This window comes from Corvus brachyrhynchos, unplaced genomic scaffold (assembly GCF_000691975.1).
Source record: "Corvus brachyrhynchos isolate BGI_N302 unplaced genomic scaffold, ASM69197v1 scaffold46, whole genome shotgun sequence".
In the NCBI taxonomy this organism is placed as follows: Eukaryota; Metazoa; Chordata; class Aves; order Passeriformes; family Corvidae; genus Corvus; species Corvus brachyrhynchos.
The window spans coordinates 4,373,230-4,384,922 of NW_008238838.1; the positions used below are offsets into that span (position 1 = coordinate 4,373,230).

The following is an 11,693-nucleotide window of genomic DNA, read 5'->3' on the forward strand; positions in this document are numbered from 1 at the left end:
CCTCCCTGCGGCCTCCTGACATCCACAGCCCTCATTTGGCAGGGCGGGAGTCAGGGCAAGGCCAGCCTGAGCTGCTCCTGCTGCACTCAGCTCCCTCCCAGCTCCACGTCTCTGCTGTCACATCTGCATTCTCTGCGCTCTCCTCCAGCCAGGATTGTCACCTTCTGCTTCCCAGGCTGCCCACATTCTTCTCCTCTCCAAATAACATCCCAAAGAAGAGCTCTGGGCTATGATGCCACCCCCCCAAAGCTCTTGGATGGTTGTCCCAGTGACAAAAGGCCCCCATTTTTCCTGCCTGCTCACAGCCCTTTCTGCCATGGGTTGTGCCCTGGGTGTTTTTCTTCTCTCCCATGTGCTCCCCTGCTCTTCACAGCTGACACCCCACAGCAAAGCAAATTTCATTCTGTCAGATCCTTCCATCCTTCCCTTTTTCCTCAGCAATCTCAGCCAGCAGCTTTGATCTCAGAGAGGAAGAAGAGGAGGACGAGGAGCACAAAGCTGGGAGCAAGGGAAGGGCAGGAGCCACCACTCACCCTGCTTTGTCAGCAGGTTGCTCTCCACTTCTGGGATTGGGACTTTTCCAAGTGCTGTGTGTCCCTAACACCTGGATATGGAGAGTGGGAGCTGCTGGATCTGAGCCAGGGCAATTTGGGATTTCAGCTTCTCAGGGGCCGTGTTTATCTGACACCGAGCCAGCAGCAATTAGCTGCGGAGGGGCACTCGAGATAAATGCCCTGCTAGGTCAAAAGCTCCTCTTCTGGGAAGGTTGCCCAGCAGCCCTGCAGTGCCTAAACTCGGCAAGAGGGCTTTAACACCTCGCTGAGCTCAGCTCTGGGCACGCGGCAGCCTGGAGAGCTCCTGAGCTTGCAGCCCACCCATCCACGGGGCAAGGACAAGGGAACGTGCCAAGAGTCACAGAGCAGGAGGAATGAACCATGAGCACGAGGCTTGGAGCACAAAGAAACCCTTCCTTGCACTCCCAGGGTGGGGATCTCAGCCCTGCTACAACTGGCTGGAGCTGGAGTGGCTTTTTGTCCTTCTCCCATCTGCCGTCCTCTCCCTGCCCTTCCCAGAAAGGTTCCAACAGCTCCCAGGTAACAAATTCGGCTTTATCTCCACTCACCTTGAGGAAATTGGGCATCTACCTAAAACCTGCCTAAAGACCCTCCTCCCCCTCACTGCCCAAAAAGGACCTTCCAATCACATCATGGTCCCTGCAGACCTGCAGTTCCCTAAAAACAAGGAACATGTTCTTCAGCCAGGCATCCAGAGGTGTCCCGTCCTCAGGAGTCACTCCCAGAGCTGCTCCTGCCTCTGCACAGGACTTGCCTCCCCTACGTGCTTATCCAAATTATTTAACTCCCGTCTACATCCCAAAATTCTCCTGCTCACTTCAGATGGTTCCTTACACACAAGTTAATTGGTCTGTGGGGAGGAACAGATTTGGAGCTCCAAGTATCACCGAGGCTGGCATGCGTTTCCCAGGTGCTCTGGATGCCAAGGCAGCAGCCTGGCAGGGTGGTGGCTCTCGCCCCAGCTCGGCTCTGAGGAGGAGATTTAATCCAGCCCTGCAGTGAAGTGAAATCCATCCTCCCTCACTGCCCACACGGATAGCCAGGGGGGAGGGGCTGGGGAGCAGGAATCCGTAATGCAGCCTCGTGCACAATCCCATCTCACGCCACACTGGAACTCTCTGCAGAAATTCCAGCTCTGCTGAATTTGGCTCCGAGTTGGAATTCATTTTGGCAGCTGTTTAGGCAGGCAACCAAGGATCTTTCATTCATGTAATTGACTTTTTTATTCATATATATATATGAAAAAATAATGAAAGAAATTGCAGAGTAGCTCTTGCTATCTGTAGCTTTCTCTGTGTGAAGCAAGAAGATCTGCATTAAAAGTGGCTCAGCAGCTAAATACACAAAGTGCTGCCCAGGGGCAGGAGCAGTATTTAGATATAAAACAAGTTACATGACTCTCAGATCCTGATCCTTGGCTCCGGGAGAATGTTTAATATTCAGGAACAAATGTAAAAAACCAGACCTTTGATACAAAATTCTGCACATGCACCTATCCGTGCCTGTCCTCTGTCACCCTGCCACAGCTCAGGACTGTGCCCGCAAGAGATAAATGTGACCTTTCCACTGACCAACCCCTCTCTGCCTGGCTCCTCTCCTTAAATTCCCCTTTCCTGCTGGATTAGCACTGCTTCCAACCCAGTCACCTTCCAAACCCACAAAGCCACACAGGCCAGGGCAGCAGCTGCTGCTGTGCCCAGGGGCACCACAGCTTCCCCCCGTGCTGGTGGCTAAATGGCTTTCAATAAACAAGAGAGTGAAGAAATAGAACGTTGATTTGCTGCTTAAGTAACGTGGCTCTTTTCCATAACTACCAGCCGCTTTCCCCATGCAGCTGCTCTGCACAGAGAGATCTATATCTATATAATATGTATGTGGATGTATAATGAATCAAAACAAAGCTTAAAGGCCTCCTGGGGTGGATAATATAACCTGCCTCTCGGACATTAATGAATAGGAACAGATCAGGAAAAATAACTCTTGCCACAGAGGTGCAAGAGATGGAAGGAGATGATCTGTCTGGCTGACTCCCCGTCCCTCCTCACTCCATGCCCTGTGGCACCGATCTGAAATATAAATCTGCTTATTATTTATTATTCACATTATTACAGAGCTGGATTCCTCCGCTGGAGATGGGGAGCTCATTATGTTTTATGTGGCAAAGCTGCAGCCTGGAGAGAGGCAGAGCCCTCCCACGCCAAGCAAGGGGCACTGCTCTGCTGGGCAGGATCTGCCTGATGCCACGGACACCTTCCCCTTGCAGGGCAGCTCACCCTGCTCTGCACCAAGCCCCTCTTTTCTCCATGGAGTTTCCCTGCTCTGCACCAAGCCCCTCTTTTTTCCACGGAGTTTCCCTGCTCTGCACCAAGCTCCTCTTTTTTCCACGCAGTTTCCCTGCAGGATGAGGCTCAGTTGATTTTTAAGCCAAACACATCCAACCTTGATCACACAGAATTCGTGTACAAACCTCCGTGGTGGAGGAAGCCATCAATCCCCCTCTCCCTCTTGGTAGCCAGTCCTGTCAATCTGCCAAACAGGCCCCTCTCACTGCTGGAAACCAAAGACAAACGAAGCAGGGGTGCAGGGTTTCTGCACCCCTCGGGATTTCTGCACCCCTCGGGATTTCCACACCCCTCAAGAACCCGCTCGCGGCTCGTCCCGGTTCCCGCTCGGAAGCGCTCGCGCTCCTCCCGCAGTTTTCGCTCACACTTCCATGGTGCTAATGAGCTCCTGCCTCTGCAGGCTCAGAGGGTGCCGAGCACAGCCCCAGGAAAAGCTGCATCCACAGGTTTAGTGGGAATGGTGTGCAAACCTCCTGCCTGCCCGTGGAGACTGTCGGGCGCCCACCGCCGACCTCGGCTGAGCCTCAACACCCTGCCCTGGTGTCCTGCACCAAAAGCTTTCAAGGAAACTCCTCTCACCAGATCATTCCAGAGAAGAACAGGGTAGATAAATGACTGCACCAGTCACCAGCCCCTCTCTGAACAGTTCCAGTTGCCTCTTCCTGAAATAAACTCATCTCATTTTATCCTTGAGTAGCCTCTGTGGATGAGTCGCCTGAACGAGATCAGGACACGAAGGGTAAAGGATGGGGCAGTGGCAGCCACTCTTCCCAGTGCTGGAACACAGGAATAGCTGGCGAGAACTGCAGAGAATCCAAGGATGAAATTTGCCCAGAGAAGCTGTGGCTGCCCCTGGATCTCTGGAAGTGTCTAAGGCCAGGGTGGACAGGGCTTGGGGCAACCAGATCCAGTGGAAGATGTCCCTGCCCATGGCAGGGGGCTGGAACAGGGTGATCTGTGAGGTCCTTCCAACCCAAACCATTTGTGATTCACTGTAAGTTTAACGAGGCTTTGCTGAAGGGCCTGGCATCTGTACAGGTGATTTTTATTAAAAAAATATTTATGCACAGAACTCCGTAAGAGTTTAAGCCCATAAATAAGACATCACTCTCCTAGAAGAATAATCAGAACCAAATTAAAAGGGCAGATAGCAAATGAATATTGTATTTTTCTCTACCTCTCACCATTCTTCAGCAGCAAATGATAAATAACTACGAACCTGCTTCGCTTTAATAAACTTAACTGGCTGTTTTTAATATTGGGAGAACTATTAATATTTTATCCCAATAACTACACCCTCCTCCCACCCCACTCCCCAAGCCAGGCTGGGATTAAACGCTCATCCTAATGACAGGTGGAAAGGTTTTCCAGCAACAGCACCACCATGTGAGCCCTGCAGGTTGTTCCTGTGCTCTGAGCTGATCACAGCAGCCTGGCTGGGTTCAAAGCCAGGGTAAGGCCATTCCTCTGCTGGGGAACAGCAAATCCACGGCCACTTTATTCCAGATCCATCAGTATCACCCACAAAGGGCTTGGCTAAGGCAGAGCTACACCGGGAAAGGAGTCTGTGCTTTGTGTGTGTTAAATGTTCCCAGCAGGAGAGAGAAGAGGAGTTTCAAGCTGTGTGAGCCAGCTGCAAGCAGGAGAGGGGGAGCTGGAGATGGCACAGAACCTGCCACAACGCCACAAAGGCACTCTCTGCCTGCCTGCACTGAAAGGCACAGCTGGGTTCCCCCCTTCATCCCAGCCTCACTCCTGAGAGGAAGAATCTGGTACCTGCTGACATCAGCGTCCTCCTTCCCCAGCACCCAGGGGCTGGCTGCACCTTCATCATCAGAGCCACCAGCACCCTTTAAAATGCTAATGCTGCCTTGTGGGATCTTCCCTGCAGCGCCTGCAGGAGAATTCTGCGTGTCCTGAAGGAGCTGAACCAAACCATCCCCAATTCCTCTGCTGTTACCGTTCATTTTTAATGAGTTTTTAACGCTCGCTTTTCCCTCGCCTCAGCCCTCCAGCTCAGACACACCTATGGACAAACTGCATCCACCAGGGCAGCTCTGGGGCCTTTACTCACTGCAAAAGTGCTTGAGTACATCATAAACACCTCAGGAGGGTGATTACACAGGGAGTCAGGGCCGTGCAAACAATGCTCTGCTACCCACGGCCGTGACAGAGGGATGGGCTGGGAATAAAGGGGCTCCACACAACCACAGCGATGCAGGAAAAGCTCCAGTTCTGCCTCTTGCCACCTCCTTCAGCACACACAGATCAATGCCTGGGGTTTCCTACAGCTCCACGTGCTCTGGGGGATCCCCAAGAACATCTTCTGGACATGAAAAGCGGAGAGAATTGGGATTGTTCAGCCTGGAGAGGAGAGGCTTTGGGATGACCTCACTGCAGCCTGCCAGGAGCTGCAGGAGCTGCAGGAAAGATGGAGAGAGAATTTCTACAAGGGCTTGGAGTGACAGGACAAGGGGAAATGGCTTCAAACTGACAGAGAGCAGGGTTAGATGGGATATTGGGAAGGAATTGTTCCCTGGGAGGGTGGGCAGGCCCTGGCACAGGGTGCCCAGAGCAGCTGTGGCTGCCCCTGGATCCCTGGCAGTGTCCAAGGCCAGGCTGGGATAGTGAAGGTGTCCCTGCCCATGGCAGGGGGTTCGAACTTCATCTTTAAACCAACCTAAACCATTCCATCATTCTATGATTATAGTTCAGAGCAGACACAGGAGATTCACAACCCCTCAGGCACTCCAGAATTCTGGAATCGTCCCTAGAAACAAGGACAGACACCCCAGAGAGACACTTCTGGTGATACCCCAGCATCAGGGTGGGATTCATGAGGACTTTGACCACAAATTGCTTCTCTGGTGGACGAAACCACAAAGCGCTGGGACAGCAAGGACAGCTGAGCCAGAGGTGGATACAGTCTCTGGGTGGGGCAGGGGGCAGAAAACCACCAAATTTCATCTCAAAAAACACCCTTAATGCCACAGTCCCTGATTATGGGGTAGAAAAACACCAAGTTCCACCCCAAAAAACATCCTTAAATGCTGGAGCTGTTGTGTAAAGTTTGCAGGGCTGGGAGACAGAGGCAGGGAAGGGATTTTCACGGGCAGAGGGAATCACAGACGAGCACCTGAGAGGCTACAGGAGGCCTTGCAAGGAGCTTGTCAGCAGATCCTCTGTCAGGGCTCCTGGTCCTGCTGCTGGTGAGGGCAACGCCATGGCTAAACTCCAATTTTGGCCGGGGTATGAATTTTAAATGAGCTTTTTAGCACGCCCAATGAATCAAGGCAGAGAACGCCAATTTAGGGCCCCCACGCTCTGCTCTGCGAGCCCGAGTAAATAACCCAGCAAATAACTCAGGCAAATTTCCTGACACTTCCTTGAGCATGAGTGAACAGGAGAAAAACAAACCCAGAACTGCTCCCACACACGCTGTGTGCTGCAGGAAAGCAGGGCCAGGGGAGATGTCGCCCTGGAGAGCAGGAGGGAGCTGATGATTTTCACTTTTTGGGGTGGCTGGATGCAACACAACCTGTGCAAGGGCAAGCACTGCACCCCAGGATATTTTGGGAGGCTTTGCCTTGGTTCTTCCAAGCTCTACAGGCTGCCTGGAGGCAATTCCTTCCCTCCCAGAGCTCTTAAAGCTGCTGAGAACGCTCCCAGCCCTGCCTGCTCCTTCCCTCCCTGATCAGATCCAGCTTTTGAGGTGCACAGATACAATAATTCACCCAGACAGAGCAGGGAACTGACTGACAAAAGACATTCTTAGTTAAAACATCACCATTTTGGATAAAGCTTTTAGATCTGGATTTCCCCACCAAGGCCTCCAGGAGAACAAGGACAAGGAGGTTTTCTCCAGGGCTGGATCAGAAAGGAGCAAACAGTTTAAGGCTGAAGAAACAGGTTTGCACTCACAGGCACGGGGAAGGTCACCCTGGAGCCCACATTCTGCTCGATTTCTTGCACAGATGACGCCTCCCAAGCTCACTGCAATGCAACACTCGCTGTGGGTCCTGTCCAGGCCAGCAGAAATTCACTGTGTGCTCAGAGATGAGGCAATCTGCTGCCTCTCAGCTCCACTGAGGGCTGCCAGGGCCAAGATCCACCCGAAACCCCAAAAAAGCAGCAGCGGGGAAGCTCAGGGCTCGGTTCACAAGCCAAGTGCCCCTGACTCAGCAGCACCGTGGTTCCTTCTGCCTGAAGCCAAGAGCTGCAGGCAATAATCTCTTTTTGCTGGTGAAGAACCCACCCTGGCAGTGCCCAGCTCACCTCCTGTTACTGATCACATCCCGGGGCATTCCAGCAGCCCCCTATCAGATGGTTTTCAGGATTGTTTTAAAGGTTAGCTTGCATTTCCTTGGAATATTTAAATGTTCTTGCTGGTCTCTTTTTCCTTCCCCATGCAGAGCCTTGATTGATGTTGCTAGATACCATATCTCCCTGCCTTGCCAAGAGCATGCATTTGGGAATGATTTCAGGGCTGCTGGTAATATTTTCTCCCCTCTTTTTATTCTGCACTTTATTTTTATTAACTTTTTTGTTGGAGACGCTGTAAAAATGAAACTGTGGCTTGGAGAAACAACACTCATCAAACCCCCCAGCCAAGCCAAGCTGGAAGGCAGCTGCCATTCCCACCTGGAAGCTGCAGCACAGATTTGAGTTTCCAGTCCTTAAAAACTTAAAATCACAGTCCCAGGTCTCAAACATCTTCACCTTTCACTCTGGGGAGGTGGGAAACAAACAGACCCCAGGTTTGCAGCTCTGTGCTGTCGGGGGAGCTCCCCTTTCTTCCCACACTCCCAAAACCCCACAATGCTCCCCAAAAAGACGGGACACAGTGCAAAGTGAAGGATTTTCACCTTCAGCACCCTGATGATTCACCCTCCATCCCCATCCCTGCCTGCTGGCTCAAGCGGAGGATGTGGCCATCAACGAGAAATGCAGGCAGCAGAGCTGGAAGCGCGCAGGGAGCGCTCCACATGAATCAGGGATGCCGGGGATATAAAACACCAGCCACCTTTCCCAAGCTCCTGCCAGCTCACACCCTCCCCTCCCATATTTCCTGAGCTGCTTCATGCTCCACTAGCGGAGGAGAGAGGTAATTTTACTTCAAGTGTGTCACCTGTGCAAGTTGCAGATGGGGACAGGAATAGATTAGCTGCTTATCTGCAACAAATAGTTAATAAAGGCAGCTGGTGGCTGCAGGGGGAACAGCCAGTGGAAGCAGTTTCCTTTCTAAACAACAGAGCAAAGTGTCGATACTGGGAGGTGAGTTTCATTACGAGGTTTCTGGATGCATTTCTGTTCCCTAATCCACACAGGCAGCCAGGAAAAATGACAGTGCCTCTTCCTGAACACTTTTTAACACAGCCCAAAGGAGCCTGAGTTCATGGGGCTTCCCTGCAAATGGGTATTTTGGGGTTATCACAGTTCTTGTGGCACCCCCGAACTGGGGGCAGTTTGGGCTCAGGCACTCCTGGCTCATCAATGTATTTGTGACAGAAATATTGCATTTTATGTGGAGTTTAGGAGAGGGGGTAGGACATGGCACGGACAAGTTTGGCTCCTCAGTGGCTCTTTGAGGGGTGGCTTTGAATTTACACAGGAAGAACAGCACCAACACCATGAAAACCAACACAAACATGGCAATTCACTATAAACAGCATTTCCTTTACAAGAGGAAAGAGAGAACATTCCCAAAATGCAAAGAGGAGCTTCAACAACTGTGTCAACTCACCATAAACTAATTTCATTTACAAACTGAAGACAGAACACTCCCAAAATACAGCAGGAGGAGCTCAGTGTGGCAGCTCACCATAAACTGCACTTCATGTACAAGAAGTAGAGAACACTCCCAAAATGCAGGGAGGAGCTTCAGCCAGCGTGTCCACTCATCATAAACTATTTTCATTTACAAGCTAAAGACAGAACATTTCCAAAACACAGAGAGCAGCTCAGCAACCTTGTCAACTCACCATAAACTGCCCTTCATTTACAAGGGGAAGGAGAGAACCTTTCCAAAATGAAGGGAGGAGCTCAGTGTGTAAACTCACCATAAATCACATTTCATTTACAAACTAAAGACAGAACTCTCCCAAAATACAGGAGTGGCAGCTCACCATAAATCACATTTCATGCACAGGAGGAAGGAGAGAACCTTTCGCTCAAGGTGTCAGCCCCACCTCAACGGGGACACCCCACCGAGGCAGGGAGGATTTCCCCCCTCCAAGAATTCCTCCAGAGTGGCCAAACAGCGCTGGACAGACCCAGATGAGAGCGAGGTGTGCACTCACCAATCCTCAGGGAATGGGGGCTGGCCCAGATCCGCATCAGCCACAGCAGAAGGAGCACCAGAGGCGCCAAGACACGGAGCATCTTCCATAAATCCTCATGGAGCCCTGCGGTGGTCTGGGCATGACATAACTCTGCGGGGAGACACAAAACACGGCCGTGAGCCCCTCTGCTCTCCCAGCTCTCCCCCAGCAGCACCACACAGCTCCCAGCTCGTCCAGCACTGGGGACAAAGGCTCCATTTACCCGAGGAGGAGGAAGCTATTTACAGACTATGAATTATTCAGGGATTGGAATCAAACTGGGCAGAGAGATTCTAGCAAAAACAAAGGAAAAAAAAAAAAAAAAGGAAGGAAAAGAAACACAAGGAGAAGTCCAAATATTTCATCTTGGCATTTTTAGCGTTTCAACAAAAAACAAGTGGAAATCAATATTGAGTCACATCTCTGACTTCTATTCTCACCCAACCCCCCCCCCCCCCTTTTTTTTCCCACTCAGAGCAGCCTGCAACTCATTCTGTAATACTGACTTCTGATTTTATGATGGGACAAACATTTTCGTAGCAAAACGTGATTTGAGGGAGGGGTTTAGGAGGCAGAGAGTCACTTGGGCCTCAAACTAGAAACCAGTTCCTTGCCACAATTCCAGTCACCTCCTTCCCTCCCTTTCAGGAACAGGAGGATTCAGCACAAGACCAAAAGCATCTCTTTTTCTCCTCACACAAGGTCTCACCACCCCACCACACAGAGGTCCAAGCTCCAAAGTCAAAACACCACCAAAATGAAGGGCAGGAGGTGGAAAATCCACAAACTCATCATCAGCACAAATATTGGCACCGGCTGTCCCACAGCAGGCTCCTGCAGCACAGCTAATCAAATTTGTAACAAATACCATTTTAAACAGCTTCATAAAGGGCAGATTTTACTTCATAGGGAAGAAAAAAAAAAAAAAAGGTTGTCTCTGGAGTTGATAAAATTATCTCCACAGGCAGCAATGTCCTTAAATGCTGACTTTGAGTGTTTCATCTGTTACCTTATCTCTCCCTTCCCCAGCTTGCTGGCAAACATCCTCACACTCTTCCATTTGTCTCCTTCCTGGGCCAAATATCCAAGTCCTGACACAGGCAAAGTCTTTAATCTGCCTTTGAAGTTACCAGGAGTTTTGTCCGACCAAGACGCAGCCTTTTACTTGCAATTTTCCAATTAATCTATTTTTAGATTACATTTAGACTTCCTCCAGCTTATCTCAGCACTCCCCACAGGGACCATCCCCTTTCACAGAGGGGAAATGCAGAGGCAGGGCCACAGAAAGAAAAATCCAGGGAGCCCTGGGACATCTCCACTCGCTGGGGTTCAATCCCTGCCTGGATCACGCCTCCCTTGGGAAGCTCCCACCAGCAGCTCTGCCTCCTGCATCCCAACCTTCTCCATTCCAGCAAATTGAGGGATCTCATGCTCAGCTGTCAGTCACACACGGGAAGAGCATCCTGATTTCAGCACGCTCAACCCATTTTTAAAAGCCAGAAACTCCCCAAAACCACCTGGAACTTGTGAGCCACCTCTGTGAAGGCCAAACAGGAATTTCCTCCTTATTTTTTTTTTCCCTCCTCTTTTCAGTGGGAGTTCCAGAGTAATTCCTGGGGAAGAGAAGCCCTAAAAGGTTAAGCACATGGGGAATTGGTTACATAGAAGCGCTGGCAGCAGCAGAGACAGATTGTGGAGCATCGTATCATTTGAGCACTTTGAAGCAGTTATTTCCAAACTTTCCAAGATATTGACAAAACAGCAGGATCACGTCAGACGCGCTCACAGCCCGGAATGTGGAGCTGGAGCTCGTGGAACACACACAGACACATCCCTTCCCTGTGGAAGCAGGGATGGAGACTGCAGGACAGTGAGGGCAGCTTGAGGTTTGCCACCCAAAGAGCTCCCTCATGCTCAGTTCTGGCCCTAAAGCTGCTCCCCAGCACTCACAGTCCTGTTTTCTTCCTTTTTTAGGTCTTTTTTATGTCCTACTTCTTGCATGGCTACCCCCAGTGTGCTTTCCTTGCCAGTCCCTGGTGATGAACAGCCAGAGCTCAGCTGAAGCATCTGGTTGGGAATCTCAGAGCAGGACCAGGGCAGGGAAAAGTGGGTAACAAACCCCTCAGTTTCCAGCCAAACAGGAGGGAAATGACTGCCTGAAATTCGAGGAGGGTGCTGGAGTTTACATCCCCATCATTCCCTGCCAAAACTCTATGGAATCACTACAAGGAAGGAACTGAGGGGCTGGAGGGAACACAGCTGGGAAGGGTCTGGAGCCCCAGGAACAGCTGAGGGAGCTGGAAAGGGGCTCAGGCTGGAGCAAAGGAGGCTCAGGGGGGACCTTGTTGCTCTGCACAAGTCCCTGACAGGAGGGGGCAGCCGGGGGGGTCGGGCTCTGCTCGCAGGGAACAGGGACAGGAGGAGAGGGAACAGCCTCAGGCTGGGCCGAGGCGGGG

At 51.2% G+C, this 11,693-nt stretch overlaps 1 protein-coding gene across 1 annotated transcript in view; it reads right to left on the reverse strand.

The window, feature by feature from the left end:
• Positions 1-11,693, reverse strand: part of GRIK4 (glutamate ionotropic receptor kainate type subunit 4) — a 178,642-nt gene that overhangs the window by 108,183 nt on the left and 58,766 nt on the right. The window contains exon 2 of the mRNA XM_017738362.1: positions 9,217-9,348. Coding sequence (XP_017593851.1) covers positions 9,217-9,298 — 82 coding nt within the window. The 5' untranslated portion in view covers positions 9,299-9,348. The remainder of the gene's footprint in view (positions 1-9,216; positions 9,349-11,693) is intronic.